This window comes from Plecotus auritus (genome assembly GCF_963455305.1).
Source record: "Plecotus auritus genome assembly, chromosome: 1".
NCBI classification, from domain to species: Eukaryota; Metazoa; Chordata; class Mammalia; order Chiroptera; family Vespertilionidae; genus Plecotus; species Plecotus auritus.
This window is the reverse complement of record NC_137770.1, coordinates 65,200,744-65,222,467: the sequence shown is the minus strand read 5'-3', so window position 1 is coordinate 65,222,467 and position 21,724 is coordinate 65,200,744. Positions and strand designations below refer to the sequence as shown.

The window sequence follows — 21,724 nt, the reverse complement described above, 5'->3', positions numbered from 1 at the left end:
GAAAACCCTAGAGCACCCAGCTCAGGTAAATAGGGAGATTGCACCACTGCTACATAAGGCCACTCTGCCAAGACTGAGATATGTAGTAGCTCTACCTAATAAACACAAACATAGAGAGACAGCCAAAATGAGACAAAAAGCATGTACCAAATAAAAGAACAGAACAAAACTAAAAAAAAAAAAAAAAAAAAAAAAAAATGGAGACAAGCAATCTACCAGATGCAGAGTTTCAAACACTGGTTATAAGGATATTCAATGAGCTTAGGGGAAGAATAGATGATCTCAGTGAAAACTTTAACAAAGATAGGGAATAAAAAATAACCAGTCAGAAATGAAGAATAAAATAACTGAAATGAAGACTACATTACTTGGAGTCAACATCAGATTACATGAAGCAGAGGATCAATTCAGTGATTTGGAAGATTAGGTAGCAGAAAAGACTCAATAGGAACAAACAAACAAAAAAAAAAAAAAGAATTTAAAAAAAGAGGATAGTTTAAGGAACCTCTAGGACAACATCAAGCATAACAACAATCACATCATGGGGGTACCAAAAGGAGAAGAGATAGAGCTAGGGATTGAAAATCTATTTGAAGAAAAAATGATGGAAAACTTCCCTAGCCTGGCAAAGGAAATAGACATACAAGTCCAGGAAGCAGAGAGAGTCACAAACAAGATGAACCTGAAGAGGACCACACCAAGACACATCATAATTAAAATCCCAAAGTTTAGAAACAAAGAGAGAATCTTAAAAGCAGCAAGAAAAAAAGCAGTTGTTACCTATAAGGAAGCTCCCATAAAACTGATTTCTCAACAGAAACTTTGCAGGCTAGAAGGGATTAGCATGACATATTCAAAGTGATGAAAAGCAAGGACTTAAACTAAGATTACTCTACCCAGCAAGGTTATCATTTAGAGATAAAGAACTTCCCAGACAAGAAAAGCCTGAAGAAATTTATCACTGCCAAACCTGTATTACAAGAATTGTTAAAGAGACTTCTTTAAGAAGAGGAAGGAAAAAATCAAAAATATGAATAAGAAAATAATGCAGAAAAAAATTCTCACTGACCCTAATAAAAGCAGTGGAAAAAAGCAGTGGATCAACCAACACTAAAGCTAGTACAAAGGTTAAAAGGCAAAAGTAGGAAGATCATGCGTAATTACAACAGTAAATCAAGGGATATACACACAAATACACACACACAAAAGAAGTAAAAAATAATGACAAAAACATAAACATGGAGGGAGTGGAAAAAATGGTAGTGATTTTAGAATGTGTTAGAACTTGAGCAGACATCAACTTAAAATAGACTGCTATATACACAGCATGGTAGATATGCAGCACATGGTAACCACAAACCAAAAATCTACAAAAGATATACGAGAAATAAAGAGAAAGGAATTCAAAAACAACACTACAGAAAGTCATCAACCAACAAGAGATTAAGAAATGAGCAAAGAACTATAAAACCAATAAAAAACAATTAATAAAATGGCAATAACTATATATCTATCAATAATTACTTTAAATGCAAATGGATTAAATACTCCAATCAAAGGACGAATGGATAAAGACATGGTACATATATACAATGGAATATTACTCAACCATAAAAGATAATGAAATCTTACCATTTGCCAAAACATGAGGGTACTATGCTAAGTGAAATAAGTCAGACAAAAACAAATACCATATGATTTCACTTATATGTGGAATCTAAAGAAAGAAAATAAGCAAACAAAACAAAAACAAACTTAAAGATACAGAGAACAGACTGATGGTTGCCAGAGGGGAGAATGGTTGGGAGACTGGGTGAAAAGGGTGAAGGAATTAAGAAGTACAAATTGGCCCAGCCAGCATGGCTCAGTGATTAAGCGTTGACCTATGAACCAGGAGGTCATGGTTCCATTCCTGGTCAGGGCACATGCCCAGGTTTTGGGCTCGATCCCCAGTGTGGGCGTGCAGGAGGCAGCCGATCAATGATTCTCTCTCATTATTGATGTTTCTATCTCTCTCCTCCTCTCCCTTCCTCTCTGAAATCAGTAAAAATATTTTTTTTTAAAGTACAAATTTTTGGCAGTTACAAAATAGTCATGGGGATGTAAAGTACAGCATGTGGAATATAGTCAATATTTACATATGCTGTCAGGTGGGTGTAAGACTTATTGGGGGGGGTCACTTCATAAGTTATATAAATGTCTAACCACTAAGTTGTACAGCTGAAACTAATAAATAATGAAAGTCAACTGTAATTGAAAAAACTGAAAAAAAAACAAAAACGTTATTTTAGGTGTGCTCTCCTCATATTCACTGTCAAATGGATTTTGCTTTTGGTCATGGAACCTTGTGCCATAAAACACAGAATTACCAGATCAACTTATGCATGTTACCAAATTGAAAATTTTAGAAACTATAAAGTTTTCTCATTAAAGATCAATCCACTACCAAATAGATTCAAGGGCAAAGATAACAATCCTTACAAATGACAAGATTTAATTCCACTCATTACTTCCAAATACATCAAATTACTTTTTGGCAGCAAATACAATCTTCTCGGTGGGATATTACTGTGAATCAGCTGAGTTTAGTAATTAAAGTGTTACCTTCCCTAGAAAAAAAAGATAATTTGCTATTGCGAAGGCTTCTATTGAAGTGCATTCTAAACCATTCCATACACCTCTCTCCCTTTACTACTTCATACTGTTCCTTCCTTTAAAAGAGGGCATTTTACTCAAAGAACTTCAGAAAACAAAAACAAAAAACTTTACAATAACTCAATGTAGAACACCAACAACCTACGTGTAGGGCGAATGTAAAACAGAGAACACATAAACCTTTTGTTAGGATTTCGAACTTAACTAAACAGACAGTATTCAGAGCCTATGATTCTCGAGATTCATGAAAGCAAGACTTCTCAGCTTACAAACTGTACAATCCATCTTCTCCCCAGAGCAAAGCAGCAAATGGACTGCCAACACTCGTGTGCCTCCTGAACAGGTTACCTCCTAAGTATGCTGTAAAGATTCTGATCGATTAGAAGATGAGTTATTAAATAATACTTTTATGGATACACACTAAGCAGAATCTTCATTCTAACCTAAGAGCCAAGTTAAAAACATCTTTGAAAAGGCCCTCTATGGGCTTGATAACAAGCCAAATAACTTGGCAGCTAAAACTTTAGATGACAAATTACATTCTATGCAGGATACCAAAAAAAAAAAAATCCATTCCATGAGTTGAACTAAATTTTATAATGTTAGTGGGGAAGACTTTGTCTAGGTTGCCACATCTCTGAAAAAGAAATATGGCAACATGAGAAAAATACCGGCCGCACTACAGACGACACATAATAGATAGAACTTTGGGCCTGGAAGGAGCACAGGGGTGCCTCCAAGCCAAACCTCTCCTAAAAAGTCAGCAAACCAAGGCCCAGAGGAGGTACGGGGCAGGCCCATGAAAAGAGAGGATTACAGCCCCAGAGCTGACTCCATTTACTGACCCTCTCCATTTCCACACCTATTTTCTTCTACAGGACATTTAATCACCACTGGGAGACACGTACTTCTACCTGTTTGTATACAAACTTCAGGCTGCCAGAGTCCAATGTGTTTGTTCCCATTGCAGCAGTCCTTGAAAAAATACCTGTATCTTATGGGAAACATTCAAAGGCCCAATCTAGATAAAGTACAAGAAGTTGCTAAAAATATATATATATCAGAAAAATATGAATACTCAACCATTTGTTTCTTTGATTTTCTTGGGTGATGACAAGAAATTTCCACTAAATAGGTCAAATAATATAAAATGTAAACAAATAGTAGCTTTACAACTCCCTCTACTGGGGACAAAATATCAAAATGCTTCCATAATTACATCAAATCAGGCAGTAAAAAGGAAAAAAAGTGGAAGAAAGGCTATACAATGGAAACCTTATCTCTAAAGTGCACAATTCCAAGCTCAACTGAGCTTTATTATCCTATTAGAGGAGTACCAATAGAAAAACCAAAAGGGCCTCAAATCGGAATTGCCAGGTGCAAGTTTCTGTTGGCCATCTGCTACTTAAACCACCGACCTTTCTACTCAAGATCATTTTCCAGGTTTCAAATATTTCATCACTAAATGAACCATCATCAGCAAATATTATCTGGATAGCATAGATTACTAAGTACTTCTGCCCCAAACCACCAGCTCCAAAATATGTACATACATACATAATTTTATTATCAAGAACCAAGCAATGATCACAGAGCTGTTTCTGGTGACACTGCATACAGTACCTGTATACGAGCCAACGGGAGACCCCGAATGACAATCTACCTGAAGCCAGGGCTTTCCCAATAACTGTGAAGTTTATAACAACTATTCCTATCACAATATCAACTACATTTCTCTCATATCTGACAGTGAAATCCCAAAATAGAGTGACTTTAGGTGAAAAATATTTTGTAAAATCACAGTGTCACATTAAGAATGAGTTAATGAACGAACTTTTCAATTCCTCTTCTCTGGGCCAGCTTTTCCAGGAAAATTTCGCCTAACATGTTTTGGATGAGGTCTACTTAGTAGCAAGAAAGAGAACTATATCAGTAGCTCTCAAATGGTACAGCAAGAAAGCAATGAGCTCCAATAAGTTGTAAGGAATGTTGAGTGATAAGACTATTGACTGACATTACACCATGACTCCATGGTATCATCGCCCTCACTCACCTGCACCCTAATCTGTTCTGTTTACTGGGTAGGAGATGGAGTTTCAGGTGAAACACTGGGTGAGGCTCTGGGTTATACACTTATCTGCTATGCCTTGGCCCACAGTAGCCAAATGTTTACCAATATACCAGTTAGAATGTAACAATTTAGAAACGATCACACTGCCTTTTCTGCAAAATTCTTAGAGCTTAAAAAAAATGGGTCTATTCATAGTGGGCTGTGACTTGAGATTCCACTGTGTTCTCTGAATATTAAATCACTTTATTAAATCCTTTGTTTTTCTGAAGATTAAATGCATTTTCTCCATTTGCTCTTCAAAGCAAACAATGGAGGGAATAGAAATGGAAAAGGCAAGTTAATGATCGCAGAGCTGCTAATTAGGAGGGCATGGAGGTTAGAATTTGACTCTGGTTTATTCAGTGACTTATGGGAAAGTGTGGACAAAATCCCAACTGACCCCAGAGCTCCAAAATTAAAACTCAAGCTGGTAAAGCATCTTGTATTAGCAACTGACCAAAACCAGGATTATTCTGCCAGGAGAGGATCTCAAAATCCTTAGCAAGGTAGACTCTGAGTCAGATATGGCCAACAGCACATCCTCACTGACACAGGCATTCCGCCCACATAAGTGAACTGAATACAAAGGGATTCACTAAGTAGAGAAAGCCATATGCATTAGCCCACTGCTAACACTCATAACCCAGCCAGCAATCCCACAACTACCAACCAGGCAGGCAAGAAAAGGCCACAGCTAACATCTAGCTGTTCTGCTACTGTAGGTCAGTGAGTGAGGAGGTTCGAAAAGGCTTTTGGATATGCAAACAACTTAGGTCTGATCAGTCAACTTCTGGTTTTAACTTGCAGTGACAAAATGTATATGTAGCTGGATTTTCATGAATAATTCTAAAGTTTGTTGCTGAAAATCTTAAAGTGTCTATACAATGGAAACCTTATCCATTGTACTTCTTACCTTGAAGCAATTTTAAAAAACAGTAAAACCACTTTTTATTAACATGAAACACTTTTTATTAACACGAGCCATAATCATCATGTCAGAGTCACATATCTATGTGTTATTTTCTTCCACTCTGCTAGAAACACTCATTCGCAGATCCTTTACCTCGAAAGAGCTTCTTTGCCTCTGGAAATTCCCTACCCCAGCACATAATCTATCAAGAAATGATTCCGCCCTAGCAGGTGTGGCTCAGTTGGTTGGCATCGTACCATGCACCAAGAGGTCACGGTTAGATTCCCAGTCAGGGCACATGGCCTGATTGTGGGCCCCATCCCCAGTAGGGGGCCTGCAGAAGGCAACCCATCAATGTTTCTCTCTCTCCCTCTCCCTTCCTCTCTCTAAAATAAAATAAAATAAAACACATATATTTAAAAAAAGAAGTTATCCTAATGGCTATTTTGTATATTATCTAGAATTAATTGATTCCTTAACTAATACCAGTACCCCTTTAAAACTTTCACCACACAATACACTTGGCAGTAAATTCTCTCCCATACCCTATCCATCTCCCTACCACTATCTTTTCCGATGAAAAATCCCATCCGTTTATTTTTTCCTCTTCTCTAAAGTCGACTATAGTAATTACTTAAACTGATCCTCTCAAGAATCCCAGTAGCTAAATCTCAGCAAACTATGCAAAGCCATTGGGGCCATGAAAACCTCATGCTGTGAGTTCACAAAGCAACAGAAAATCCCCATCCCTGTCCTTGCCACACTGCTGTGAAGGACCCTGTCAAAATCCAAACACCCTGACCAGGGTCACAAAACCTAGTCCCTCAGAGACCTGGCAGAGAATGTATAAGAGTGAAGCTGGCAGGTCCAAGAGCGGAGCCCATGTCTGTGTGAGAGGTGGGGGCCGTGGCCAGCCGGAAGGGAGAGCCACTGTTCAGCTCCAGCCCCCCTGCCACATGGTGCAGACACAGGCCGCATGTGGCCAGGGCTTAGGACGTCTCAAGACAAACCAGAAAATCTGAACTGTTATATGAAAATTTCCAATCTTTAAATATAGATTCAATATTTTAAAAATACCGTACGACCAAATAATACACGTCTATGGACAAAACCCACTGAGCTGGCAGTTTTGTATCTCTGCCCTAACTGTACTGCCAACCACAAGGGCAACTGACCCTATTCCTTGCTTCCTGTCAACACTAATGGGCCACTTAGAAAAGTGCCATGTCAAGCATAGACTCAATGCAAAAGAAACTTGCTATCACAGTCAATCAAGAAATCTGACTCAAACTAAAAACAATTCTAACAAGTAAGTTGACTTGCACCAACTGCTACTATCACTACTGCCACCATTTACTACGTGCCAAGAATTCTATTAAGCACTATATATATATATATATAAAATCTCCTCCACGTACTCCTTTTCTCCTTTAGTCTACTCACCACACAGCATTTACATAGATCGTTCAAAAATATGGTCAGATATCACTTCCTTGCTTAAAATTCTCCACTGGCTTCCCATTGCTCCTAGAATAAACTACAAACATCTCACCATGACATACTGAGATCTGGCCCAGCCCACATCTTTGCCCCATCTCCACCACTCAGCCCTTGCTCACACAATCCCAACAGCTGTTTGGCGGACACACAGGGTCTCTTTCCGACTTCTGGGCTTTACACTCATTGATGTCTTGGCCTGGAATATTTTTTTAAATATATTTTATTGATTTCAGAAAGGAAGTAAAAGGGAAAGAGATAGAAACATCAATGATGAGAGAGAACCATTGACTGGCTGCCTCATGCACGCTCCACACTGGGAATCGAGCCCGCAACCCGGGCATGTGTCCCTAACCGGAATTGAACCCGGGACCCCTCAGTCCGCAGGCCGATGCTCTATTCAGTGAGCCAAACCAGCTAGGGCGGCCTGGAATATTTTTCCTCAGGCTTCTGCAAGGCTGCTCCTTCTCATAAGTCAAGCCTCAATTCAAACATTTCCTCCTCCCCAGTTCCCTGTCAGTTGCTTCATATAACCCTATTTTGTTCCCCTATCATTTATCAGTGCTAAATTATAACTCACTCAAATTACTTCACTCATTTGTTTTCTTATAAATGGTCTGCCCTCCACTAAGAAGTAAGCTAAGGACCTTGCCACATTTGGTCAACGCAATGTTCCAAGCAGCCAGATTCTAGGCCTCTGCCTCCAAAGCCAGCCACTACCTCCTAAATGAAACAGCCTAGAGCAGTGGTCAGCAAACTGTGGCTCACGAGCCACATGCGGCTCTTTGGCCCCTTGAGTGTGGCTCTTCCACAAAATACCACGTGCAGGTGCGCACGTACAGTGCGATTGAAACTTCGTGGCCCATGCGCAGAAGTCGGTTTTTGGCTCTCAAAAGAAATTTCAGTCGTTGTACTGTTGATATTTGGCTGTCGGTCAGCAAGCTCATTAGTCAACAGAGCCAAATATCAATAGTACAACGATTGAAATTTCTTTTGAGAGCCAAATTTTTTAAACTTAAACTTCTTCTAACGCCACTTCTTCAAAATAGACTCGCCCAGGCCGTGGTATTTTGTGGAAGAGTAACACTCAAGGGGCCAAAGAGCCGCATATGGTTCACGAGCCACGATTTGCCAACCACTGGCCTATAGAATCTAACCATTATCTAGTGGCATCATTCAAGCTTGTGTTCTGTTCTCGTCTCAAAAAAGGAAGCCTTCCACTCATCCACCTTTAGTCCAAGTATTGATCAGGTTTCAGGGGGGATTATAAACTCCTTCAACATAACACAAGGACATAATTTTAATGAGGAAATAAAGTTGTTTAAGATTGGGTTTGGAGTCTTTTTTCCTGAGCAACTCACCTCTTTCTCCCTTTCATAATCCTCGTCGTCGTAGTCTTCATCTTCGTTTTGTGTCTGCAGTGCCACACTACCAAAGTCTAGTGACATGGTCCTCCTGCGAGACGAGAAAGATGTCTGGTTTCTAAATATCCCAAACTCCCGCCGGACCAAACCATACAGAAGATGCCATACACAAAGAAGACACCTGCAACTCACGTGTGACATATGGCTAGTATTCCCAATATAAAGGGAGTTCTTATAAATCAATTGTGATTCAGAGAAAATAGCGGTATGACAGCAATTCGCAGGAAAAAAAATGCAAAAATGTGATAAAGTGATGACTAGACCTTTCCAGTGTTCTGAAAAATATAACTTAAAACAATAAGACTTCATAACCCATGGACACAGGCAATAGTGTGGTGAAGGCCTGGGGCAGAGGGGCAGATGCAGGCTAGAAGGGGTCAATGGGGGTAAAAGGGGACATATGTAATACTTCCAACAATAAAGATTTTTTTAAAAAGTAAGACGTTAGTTCACACGCACAAAAAAATAAAATAATAATAAACTAGAAATATCCCAAAACATAAAAATCTTAAGAACATGCTCCAAGTTTCTAATTGGACGTATTCGGTATGGCACAGGTAAGTACCTCCGCAACTGGCTCCCTCCTCTGAATGTCACAAATCCAAAGTTCATGTTTTACAAAAAGTGAGCCACTAAATCCCGAGTTAATCATTGGAACCCAAAAACCATTTTCAATCAGGTGGACTCCGTACTGCACACAACTAAACTCTAAGTGGTTAATGTCCTGCTCTTAAACCTGATAAAATCAGGTTCCAAGGGAAAAAATACTCCAGGAAAACAGAAGTGGAGGCTGTGAAGTGGTACCACTGTGGAGTTCCCATTCCAAAGGCAACAGCCGGGGCTCCCTGGAGAATGGTAACCGCTGTGGCAGAAGCAGCAGCAGGAAATGGGTTTTCAAGCACTTACACTGAAAAAGCTGCCGATGATTTGAATTATACTTTGGGATCCTGACGCTACACAGAAACGACCCGGATTTTCAAAGCTCTGAACAATCCTGACAGAAAAGGAGACGGGCGCCATCAATTACCCTGCTACTGCCCTCCAGGCGGGCCCTTCCGTGCGCCAGGGAAAGGCACTTTGATGTGAGCCTGAGCCACAGCTCATTCGCTACACTGTTCAGGCTCTAAAATGTCATTAAGCTGGAAGTGAAATAAGAAACATGGACCCAGCCATCCAGAAGCATGTTGCCATAAAGAACTCAACTCCTGCGTGTGAACAGTTGAGAGCTATGATCACAAACTTTTATATAAGCCAACAGCTCTAAAGGAAAAGATATTCCACATCATCAGATCTGAGGCACCCTGGATGGTATGACACAGTTCCATTTGTACCACCAAGAAAAAGATGTGGCCAATTAAATTATGGCACATCATTAATTTTAAAATGCAGCCTGACTTTGTAGATGTTAAAACGTGCACTTTAAAGTAGGAGAAATATGGGATTACAGGTCAACACAAACAGGATTTTCAATGCTGAAATTCCCATTTGTCCAGTTTTTGTTTTTCAAGGTCTGAACTATGTTTCTTGGCCAAACTCTAATTTGCAGTCCACCTTTTTTATCCCTCCCTCCTGGACTCCTACACCCTGCCCATCACTTTCAACTCTATAGACTCACACTCCTTGCATCAGCTGTAAACCCGCCAAGCCTCTGCTGCCTAGGCCTGCCCTGCTCCTTGCTGCTCCTGTGCCAGGGCTAAGAGGAGGAGGGGACATGAGTTCTCTTTCACTGAGAGGGAAAATATCTATGCTTGGGGATCCTAAACCCTGTCTCCCCCCAGCAGCTACAACAGGGGTGGGGAACCTTTTTTCTGCCAAGCACCATTTGGATATTTGTAACATCATTTGCAGGCCATCCAAAATTATCAACTTAAAAACTAGCCTGCTAGCCCTGGCCAGTTTGGCTCGGTGGATAGAGCGTTGGCCTGTGGACTGGGGGGTCCCAGGTTTGATTCCGGTTGGGGGCATGTGCCTTGGTTGCGGGCACGTCCCCAGTGGGGGGTGTGCAGGGGCGGCTGATCGATGTTTCTCTCTCATCGATACTTCTAATGTTCTATCCCTCTCCCTTCCTCTCTGTGAAGAATCAATAAAATATATATTTTTTTTAAAAAACTAGCCTGCTATTTGGTCAAACACTTAATTAATTCACCCCTAATGCCTTGCCAGACCAAATGATTTCACGGGCCTTATACGGCCCATGGGCCAGACATTCCCCACCCCTGAGCTATAAGTCTATAGTAGAGCTGAAATGGCGAGGGGAAAACATACAAGCTCATGTCCATGGTTTTTTTCACTACTGCTTGTGAACATCAAGTCTACACAATCTATAGATAAATAAAATACTAGGCCATTTAAATCCTGGCTCCATAAAAGAAATGAGATTAAGTTAGACCTTAAAGACTTCCCAAAAGTCTCCAGGCATAAATAAATCTTTCCTGCTTTTGATTCTTATTCACCTCTTCCTGAATTTTATCATTAAAGCCAGAAGATGGAATTTGGGTTAATTTCTTCTTTATTAGGTAAAAGAAGGGAAGGTGTTCTTTCACTAACATGCCAGTAATGTGTTGAACATTGAAAAAAAGATTTATAGGAGCCTACTTTTTTCTCAGATAGCGAATAATGAATTCTATAAGGTATTTTCATTATTTATTGAATTTAGTGAAAGAGAAAGGGGGAGAGGGGAGAGAGAGAATGAGAAAGAGAGAGAAACATCGATTTCTTGTTCCACTCATTTATGCATTCATTTGTTGCTTCTTGGATGTGCCCTGCCAGGCATTCAAACACCGCAACCTTGGCATATGGGGACGTCACTTTAGTCAATTGACCTACCCAGCCAGGGCTGGTATTTTGATTTTTAAGTTAAGAGAATATAAAAGATAAAAGCACATCTTTTTTTAAATTACATTTTAAATTCAAACCATCTCATTAAAGAAGAAATTTGAAAATATCTAAGAAGGCCAAAATCTCTCTACATTGCAGAAGAAAAGATACAAACAAGTTTTCCTTCTGAAAAGTGAAATACCAGAGAGATTAAGAACTATTATAGGCAGAAAGGGGAATTTGATAAACTAACTGTGGTTAAGAAAAAAAGGACTAAAAAGATAATGAGTATTTTAATTAAAATTTAAAATAAAAGCCAATGTTCTTCAACTTATTAACCTCTACTAATTACCATTGCTATCAGAGACTTTACTATAATATTCAGAACAATAAAAGAGCCTGCTTTAGAAAAAAAAAATTAGCAAGATAATAAACCCAGAAGCCATAAAGGAAAAACTTGACAGAAATTAACCACACAATAAGTTTTGTATAAAGCAAAAGATAACATTAACAAGTTAAAAATTATGTAGGGAAAAATACATCATTAAAAATGTCAAAGGATAAAATAATAATAATAATGAGAAAAAATAATTGCAAAATACATGACAAAGTCCCAATATACAGTTCTCACACAAAAATTGAGGACAAGAAAACACAAAACAATTTAAAAATAGGCAACTGACATGACAATTCTTTTTTTTGTTGTTGTTAACCTTCACCTAAGGACTTTTCCACTAAGAGAGAGAAACACATCCATGTGAGAAAGACACATCCATCGATTGGTTGCTTCCCGGGGGTAGGGAATGAACCTGCAACCCAGGTACATGCCCTTAACTGGGAATCGAACCTGAAACCCTTCAGTATTCGGGCCTAAACTCTACCACTGAGCCACACCAGCCAGGGCTAGTAAATGTACTCTTGAATAAACCTGGCAATACTATGCCACTAATAAAAGTTAAATATTTCTATATTTATTGATTGATCATTTAAAAATCAAGAGGCAGAATATGTGTCGAGTATGCTTTTTTAATAGCAAGCAAGTTAATACTTTCTTCCAGATAGATAACTTTTCTGAACCTATTATCAAGACTATGGTGTGCCCTTTCTTGCACTCAAATTAGAAGGGCTCGGTCTCAGTACTCATTTTGTTGTCCCCAGTTATGTTGTCTTTGCTCTCCTTGCAATGAGAAGGAAGACCAATGGGTGTGCAGTTAGACAAAACGTTAAGCTAAACTAAAACATTTTGTTGTTGCCTCATTTAAGAGTCTACAAGCATTCTGAAGGCAGAAATTAAATGTATCTACCCTGCCCTTTGGACATGGTAGGCACACAACAAGTCCTGGTTGAATGAATATAATGCATTCATGTTACCCTATATGGATTCATTATTTTGATAAAACTTTACTGAACACCTACTGGGTGCCAGGTTATATCCTAGATATATCCAAGACATAGTACCAAACGTGGGAAGCTAACAGTTCCTTAGGGAAACAATGATATTAATTACTAGTTACAATGATACATTGTCATAAATTTTATAATAGAGAAAAGTAACAGCAAATATTAACTTTGAGAAGAAAAAAATGCTGCGGGAAGTTTCACAGAAGGACTTGTAATCAGAAATAGATGTTCAAGGACACAATATGGCTGGAAGTGAAGAAAGAGGACACTCATTCAGACAACCTGGGCTCAAATCTGGCTCTTCTACTTATAAGCTGCCCAACTCTGAGCAAAGTGTTTCCATTTCTTCATTAGTAAAATGAGGACAAAAGTAGTACCTACCTCCAAGATTGGTTATAAGGCTTCACAAGATAATGTATACTAAATGCTTAGCACTGTGTAGCAACCAATACATTGTAGTTATTATTATGACATTAATGCTGAATAAGAGTCGGCCAACTACAAAAGAGGTGGAACAGAGAGCATTCAGAATATTTGAGAAAAGGTAAACGTTTAGCCTGTGGGAAACTTTTATATAACGCAACCCCTTCTGAGATAAAAATGCCACCTCCTTCAAAATGCCCTCCCTATCCTGTTCCCCCATGGAATTAATCACTCTTTTTCCACTTTTGGTCTATATTTCCTATGCTTTTCTTCTGGCTTCAATTCCAGCCATAAGAAAATTCCAAGGCAATTACTTGAATGCATTCACATATCTAGGAAGTGCATATATATATATAGTCACATATGGTGAAAGGATACCACGAAATTCAGCTTAAATCACACTGTAAGTTCATGACTATAAGATAGAAAACGTTATGTGCCACAAAAGGGGTTTATAAGAGCTCTGAGAGTTAGTAAATTCTACTTATTTGCTTACATGCCTGCTTCTCTTCTAGAATGGAAATAGCCGGAGCACACTAGACTGTTTTAGACTTGCAATATCAGGTTTAGGAGGTCTATTCATTCATTCAACCATTTACCAAGCACTGTTCAAGATGACAAAACTTAACAGGACTTGGTGGAAGAAAATAAACATATAAACAAAGAATGACAATAATCTGTGATCAGTGCTAATGACAGCAGCTTAGACAAATCAAGTCAGGGATCCCAGAGGATGCAGCGAGTAAGCAAGTACCCACGGGCTGAACGAATGAATTAATCAAAGGCCTTACCCAGGAACTGCGTCTGGCGTCAGCTATGGCACAGCAAGCAGGTTCCGCGAGACAGAAGCTGCACAGAGCCCAGGATGCCTGGGATGGCGGGCTCTGCCTGCCAGCGTCACATGCACTCGGTCAACACACGTGTATAGACCACCCACTGTGAGCCAGGCGCGGCGCCAGGGTGACCACGGAGGGAGTCCCCAGTGTAGAGGCTCAGGGTTACCCCAGCAGCCTAGAAGAGAAGAGGGCCTCCCAGAGTTCACAGCTAAGCAGAATGACACTTCAAAGTCAAAGGCTGAGCTCCCGCAGGGCAATGCACCTCCGCGGGATTTGGGGAGGGGGCGGGTCAGCCCTCCCGGAAGCCTCAGCCAGAATCCGGAGGATCCCGCACCTCCTCTAACTGTACCCCCCAAGCCCGGAGGCTAAGCGAAACTCACCGGAGGCCGCGGATGCTGTCACCGCGGGGAAACTCTAGCCCCAGCTGAAGTCCAACTTCTAGCAAACCCCCAGACCCAGGCTCCAATCTGCTAGCTCCTTCCTAGTCACAACCGAACTCGGAGTCCTGATGTCATTGAGGAACAGCTGCCTCCTTCAATCGCCCACTAGAGGCTCTGCTGGTGGGCGGGGCCATGCCGGGGTGGGGCGGGACGTGGAAGCGAAAGTCTCCGCCTTGCTCAAGGTTGGTTGAGAAGTCCGCTTGCAGTTGCAAAAGTAAGGCTGTTTAAAAGCGGGCGCCAGAGGTGGCGGGAAAGCGCCTCCTGTGCGCCCATTGGTGGATTCGTGAGCCAATTACAAAAGAGTTGATTCTGGAGAGGGAAGATTTATCGGTTGCCTAGAGACGCCCAAGCGCTTAGTAACTCCACCCTTGGGCTAGGATGAGCCAGGTCTTCCCTGAGCCCCATGACCCTGCCCTCCCCTGGTACAGTGACTGTGCCCCCTGTGCTTGCCATTTCTAAACCTCAGCACACAGAATCCCTCACTTGCCTGTCAAGCCCTTACCTTGCACTTTGGCCTTCTGATTTTCCTCCCCATCAGCTAAACAGCTTAAATTTTTTTTTTTACTTTGTCTTCCTGATTACTAGATCCCATCTTGTTTGAATTTGTGTTTCTTTAATTACTAATTAGGTGGCACATTTTCCCACGTGTTTATTCACTACTTGAATTTCCTCTCGTGTGAAAGTTCTTGTCACTTACCAGTAGATGTTAACCTGTCCCTTAAGACAGCGCTGCCCAGGTTGCAGTAAAGCCCCTTACTTTATGTTCCTTCCATGGTTAAAAGGGTTCCAGAGAATATCAAGGAGTTGGTAGCAGCAGGTTTAAAAGTCGCATAGCTGCTGAAACCGGTTTGGCTCAGTGGATAGAGCGTCGGCCTGCGGACTGAAGGGTCCCAGGTTCGATTCTGGTCAAGGGCATGTACCTTGGTTGCGGGCACATCCCCAGTGGGAGGTGTGCAGGAGGCAGCTGATCCATGTTTCTCTCTCATTGAAAAAAAAGTCGCATAGCCTTTTAAACCTTTCCCATATATGGAGTAAAATGGTTGTTCAAGGCTCTTCATAATCTGGCTAGTTTTCCTTTGCTACTGTTACAGAACTTGCTGCTTGGGGTGTTCTATTCAAGAACTAGACTGGTTGTCCCAAGGTAGTTTTATTCACTTGCAGCAAAGAAAGGAGACAGGGGATTCACATTCAAAGCTTTGCCTCTGGGAAGGGGTGCTTAGCCATTGTTTATATATACCATTTGGTCAATTCATGTTGATTTCTTCTTTGCAGTTGACTATACTTATTTGGTGGCATTCCTGTCAAACTCATCCTGTGTACAGCTGCATCTGCAAAATATTGTGCTACATTTAACATTTAGCAAGTTGACATTTTAGTAAGACCTGTCCAGACCTTGAGACCCTTTGTCCTATCTAACACTACCTCACCATCGATCCCTGTGATACCTACACTGATCCCTGTAACTCCATCAACTAGCCTAATAGGTATTTAATCCATAGCAACAGAGTGAGTGAAATCACTGGCTGAGTTGCCGATGGTTCCCAGTGTGCTTTTGTTTCGCTCCAGCTATTTCTTTCACTTGTATTTGCCCCACCTTACTTCTCCACCTGTTCAGTCTTCAAGATAAACAAGGACCTCCTTGTAACTCACACCTCCCTTCCCTGGCAGAAATATTGCCCACCTCTGTACTCAGTGTGCATGTCTTATTATAGTTTTCATAACTACTATAATTGCGGTAGATTTACTCAGTCCAATGTTAACATCTTGAAGCACTTTCTTTGCTTGGACATCCAGCATGCTTCATGGCCCCTGGTAGGCACTCAAAACAAATTTGTTTTGTTAAATGAGTAAGTGAATGAACAAACAAATAATGAAGGCTTTTTGTGCCAGAAAAAAAAAGCAAATAAAGGCATTCAGATAAATTGCAGTTATTAAAACCCGAGCCAAGGTATCTGCTAGTGAGAACTAAGCTTAGGGACTTTTTATGTCTCACTGAAGTCCATCAGCAAATTGTGTGAAGTGTCCTGTGCTAAAAGTTAAGATGGAATGCTATGGCAAGAATGCTAAGTGATTCCTTGCCCACAAATAACTGTTTCTTGGAGAGAGGAAAGCATGAAAGATGTAAGGAAGAAAAGCACATGAGGAGCCTGTGTTTACGATCCCTTACAGGGTGCTTTAGAATTTGGTAAGTTCTTTCACAGACACTAGCTCACGTGGTCCTTACATCACAATCCTGTGATGGGCTAGGACAGGTGTAATATCCCATTTTACATCAGAAGAAACTGACAAAAAATTTAAATGACTTGTCCATGACTACACAGCTAATGTGAGACAAAATTTGACCTAGCTTATCTCCAATCCAGAGCTTGTCACTAAATATAAAATATAAGTGAGACTTAATACATAAGTCACATAGAAACCAAAATGGCGGCATAGGTAAGCACCTAAACTGCTGCCTCGCACAACAATTTCAAAACTACAACTAAAAGACAGAACTGACACCATCCAGAACCACAGGAAAGCTGGCTGAGTGAAAATTCTACAACTAGAAGGAAAGAGAAAAGCTCACAGAGAATTGGAGGTAAGGCAAAGGGTCTTTGTGCGCGCAGAGAGGAAGGGCGGCTGAGAGCCTGGCTGACTTTCTCTGGTGGAAGGGGGAAGGAAGCCCCCGACCGCACTGAACCCCAGTTCTGACTGCACTGAACCCCAGTTCCAGGCGAGCCCCTGGGGACCCACGCTCTTACAGGGGGAGTCTGGACTCTCGGGCGGAGACTCGGGAGCCGGGGAAGGCGGAGGACTGAAAGCGCGCATACGCCAGTGCGCACAAAGGCTGCAGAGGTTGCCACAGGCTTTCCCTAGTGGAAGGGAGTCAGAGGCTCCTGACTGCACTGAGCCCCAGTTCTGACTGCACTGAACCCCAGTTCCAGGCGAGCCCCTGGGGACCCACGCTCTTGTGGGGGGAGTCTGGACTCTCGGGCGGAGACTCCGGAGCCGGGGAAGGCGGAGGACTGAAAGTGCGCATGCGCACGCCAGTGCGCACAAAGGCTGTGGAGGTTGCCACAGGCTTTCCCTAGTGGAAGGGAGTCGGAGGTTCCTGACTCCACTGGGCCCCAGTTCTGACTGCACTGAACCCCAGTTCCAGGCGAGCCCCTGGGGACCCACGCTCTTGTGGGGGGAGTCTGGACTCTCGGGCGGAGACTCCGGAGCTGGGGAAGGCGGAGGACTGAAAGCGCGCGTGCGCACACCAGTGCGCACAAAGGCTGTGGAGGTTGCCACAGGCTTTCCCTAGTGGAAGGGAGTCGGAGGTTCCTGACTCCACTGGGCCCCAGTTCTGACTGCACTGAACCCCAGTTCCAGGCGAGCCCCTGGGGACCCACGCTCTTGTGGGGGGAGTCTGGACTCTCGGGCGGAGACTCCGGAGCCGGGGAAGGCGGAGGACTGAAAGCGCGCGTGCGCACGCCAGTGCGCACAAAGGCTGCGGAGGTTGCCACAGGTTTTCCCTAGTGGAAGGGAGTCGGAGGTTCCTGACTGCACTGAACCCCGGTTCCAGGCGAGCCCCTGGGGACCCACGCTCTTGTGGGGGGAGTCTGGACTCTCGGGCAGAGACTCAGGAGCCAGGGAAGGTGGAGGTCTGAAGGCGCGCACGTGCGCGCAAGGGTAAGGCTGACAGGAAGCCAAGACTGAGACTCCACCCCATCCAAGCTGAGCACAGAGGCTATTGCAATTTGGCAAGTCTAATCCTATAAGGCTGTCTCCAGCACTGAACTTCTCCCAGCATAGACACAGCTGATCCTTACAGCCAACTGGCCTGGAGGTCAATTCTTCCCAGTGATACCAACAACAATCAAGACTTAATTACAACAAGGCTGTACACACAGTCCACAAAGAGGTGCACCAAGAGTGTCCACCTCAGGTTAACTGGGGAGGCAGACCCACTGGGCCATATTGGAAACCTAGCACACAAATCTACCTTACCAACTCAGGGAAGCAGTGAAAATGCGGCGTCAAAGAATCAGATCACAAACGAAAGAAATGGAGGAAAACAAACGACTGGATATAGAATTCAAAACCACGGTTATAAGGCTTTTTAAGAATATCCTAGAAAAGGCCGATAAATATAACGAGACCCTCGAAGATATGAAAAAGGACCAACTAGAAATTAAACATACACTGACTGAAATAAAAAATATTATACAGAGCCCCAAAAACAGACAAGAGGAACACAAAAATCAAGTCAAAGAATTGAAACACAAAGAAGCAAAAAACACTCAACCGAAAAAGCAAAAAGCAAAAAAAAAAAAAAATCCAAAAAGTTGAAGATAGTGTAAGAAGACTCTGGGCAACTTCAAGCGTACCAACATCAGAATTATGGGGGTGCCAGAAGAAGAGAGAGAGCAAGATACTGAAAACCTATTTGAAGAAATAATGACCGAAAACTTCCCCCACCTGGTGAAAGAAATAGACTTACAAGTCCAGGAAGCGCACAGAACCCCAAACAAAAGGAACCCAAAGAGGACCACACCAAGACACATCATAATTAAAATGCCAAGAGCAAAAGACAAAGAGAGAATATTAAAAGCAGCAAGAGAAAAACAGTTAATTACCTACAAGGGAGCACCCATACGACTGTCAGCTGATTTCTCAACAGAAACTATGCAGGCCAGACGGGAGTGGCAAGAAATTTTCAATGTGATGAATAGCAAGAACCTACAACCAAGATTACTCTACCCAGCAAAGCTATCATTCAGAATTGAAGGGCAGATAAAGAGTTTCACAGACAAGAAAAAGCTAAAGGAGTTCATCACCACCAAACCAGTATTATATGAAATGCTGAAAGGTATTCTTAAAGAAGAGGAAGAAGAAAAAAGTAAAGAGAAAAATTATGAACAACAAATACATATCTATCAACAAGTGAACCTAAAAATCAAGTGAATTAAAAACCTGAGGAACAGAATAATCTGGTGAATATAATAGAATCAGGGGCATAGAAAGGGAGTGGACTGATAATTCTCAGGGGGAAAGGGGTATGGGGGGGTTCATGAAGTGACTGGACAAAAATCATACACCTATGGATGAGGACAGTGGGGGGGAGGTAAGGGCAGAAGGTGGGGTGGGAACTGGGTGGAGGGGAGCTATGGGGGGAAAAAGGAGAAATAATTGTAATAATCTGAATAAAGATTTATTTAAAAAAAATACATAAGTCACAAAAGATGCAAAATAAAAAATAAATCAGAGTCCCTTGCCTGTAAAAATGGATTTGAGTGGAATTGTGGATATATTATAATCATCAAAATTTTCTTGACTGCCTATATCCTGTTTAATTCCTGGTTTAGGTGCTTGAATACAAAGTGTGAGGCAGGACCCCTACCCTCAAGGTACCTACACTCTTTTTGGAGAGAAAGGTGCTTACATAAAAAGACAACACAGAAACGTAGTTGACCACATATAATGTGAGTAGAATAGGCAATAATTCTAGGAGAAAGTGACCTACCGCTGTTCAGGTGTTTGGCCAGTAGGAGGCAATAACATGTAGATTAAGATGCCCTGAGCTGTCTGGCAGCAAACAATCATCCTGTTCAGGTTTGGGGAAAATGCCTTTAGCCATTCCAACAGGTGATTACATATGTGACTCAGCCCTTGTTGAGTCCCCAAGTTCCATCAAACTTTTGATGAAACTCTTGCAATTATGACATGCTGGAATTGGCTTCGGGCAAATCAGGAAGTTATACATGCCATAACCCAAATGCTACAGTGGCCTAAGAGTGGATGGTAGAGAAATACAAATGTGACTATGTGCAGAGGGCAGCAGGAGCTGATGAAATGGGGCAAAAGAGGAGTTTGTTCAAGAGTGAGAGCTTTATGAGGACAAGACCAAAATATGAAGTGCTGAGATGGAAAAGGAATACTTGAAAGAACCAAGGAAGATCAGACCATTATTTGTAGTATATTCAATCAATCATATTTTGGGAGCATCTACTTTGTGCCACACACTGTTCCAGAAGCTCATTTAATCCTGACATGTGGGTCAAAATGCCTGTCCTGACCAAGCTCCTTTTCATAGACTCACTCCTGCCCATAGCCACCATGACTTCACCATCATCACCTCCCCACCACTCTAAGACCTTATTGGATCAAAGGTGAGCATCAGACCCAAGCTGGGCCAATCATATCCCCTTCCCAAATAATTGAAATAAGACTTCATGAAACTGAGACAGGTGGGAACCATACAGAAGAGAAGCAGACTTTTATTACACTTGTCTGTATTTTATGGGAAAAATGCTACCACCATAGTTGTGGCATGTGTATGGTAGAACCTAGACTAAAGAGCATGAACTTCTGTCATTCAAAGCCATGGATCTATCTGGTTCCTGCACTTTGGGAAGCCTGACACTTCACCTTTTCCTTGGGTCCTGTGATACCTGAACCTTAAAACATCTTTTGACTTGAGCTGGCTTGCGTCATGTAGGGATTGAATAGTGTCCCCAAAAATTTCATGTTCACCCAGAACCTTAGAATGTGACCTTACTTGGAAATAGGGTCTTTGCAAATGTAATTAATTAAGAGGTTATTCTGGATGAGGATGGATCCTAAATCTAATTACTGTTACTAGTGTCCCTAAAAGAAGTGGAAAGATACAGAGAGACACACAGGGAGAAGATAGCCATGTGAAGATGCAGGCAGAGATTGGAGTTCTGCTGCCACAAGCCAAGGAACACCTGGGCCAACCAGAAGATAGAAGAGGCCAGGAAGCATTCTCCTGTAGCGCTTTCAGGGGGAGCATGGCCCTTGAAATCACAGTCAACACTTTATTTCAGACTTTGGGTCTCCAGAACTGTGAGAAAATAAATTTCTCTTGTTTTAAGGCACCTGGTTTGTGTTATTTTGTTGCAGCAGCCCTAAGAAATTAATACAGGATAGTTTCCATTTTTTGCAAGCAAGCATTTATGACTAAGATGTATTCATGATGATAGATTATATTTGAAAAGTCTAGACCAGTGACTCTCCCAACATCATCCCCCATCTATTGTTAGAACTCAAGGATTTTCCTGATAGGCTATTAGATGATATCAACAAGCACGTCATTTCTTCAGTTACCATGAAAAAATAACTTGCAATTTTGTAGGTTTTTATTTTTACATACAACTAGTATGTTTATCTACTAGAAATCTACCAAGTAAGATATTAGAGATTACTAATGTGTAGAATTCATA

At 41.7% G+C, this 21,724-nt stretch overlaps 1 protein-coding gene across 1 annotated transcript in view; it reads right to left on the bottom strand.

Moving 5' to 3' along the window:
• CEP152 (centrosomal protein 152) overlaps window positions 1-14,580 on the bottom strand; it is a 104,736-nt gene extending 90,156 nt beyond the window's left edge. The window contains exons 1-2 of the mRNA XM_080677406.1: window positions 14,454-14,580; window positions 8,534-8,627 (exon numbers count right to left, since the gene is read on the bottom strand). Of these exons, the coding sequence (XP_080533532.1) occupies window positions 8,534-8,620 (87 nt within the window). The 5' untranslated portion in view covers window positions 8,621-8,627; window positions 14,454-14,580. The remainder of the gene's footprint in view (window positions 1-8,533; window positions 8,628-14,453) is intronic.
• Between the last annotated feature and the right edge of the window lie 7,144 nt (window positions 14,581-21,724).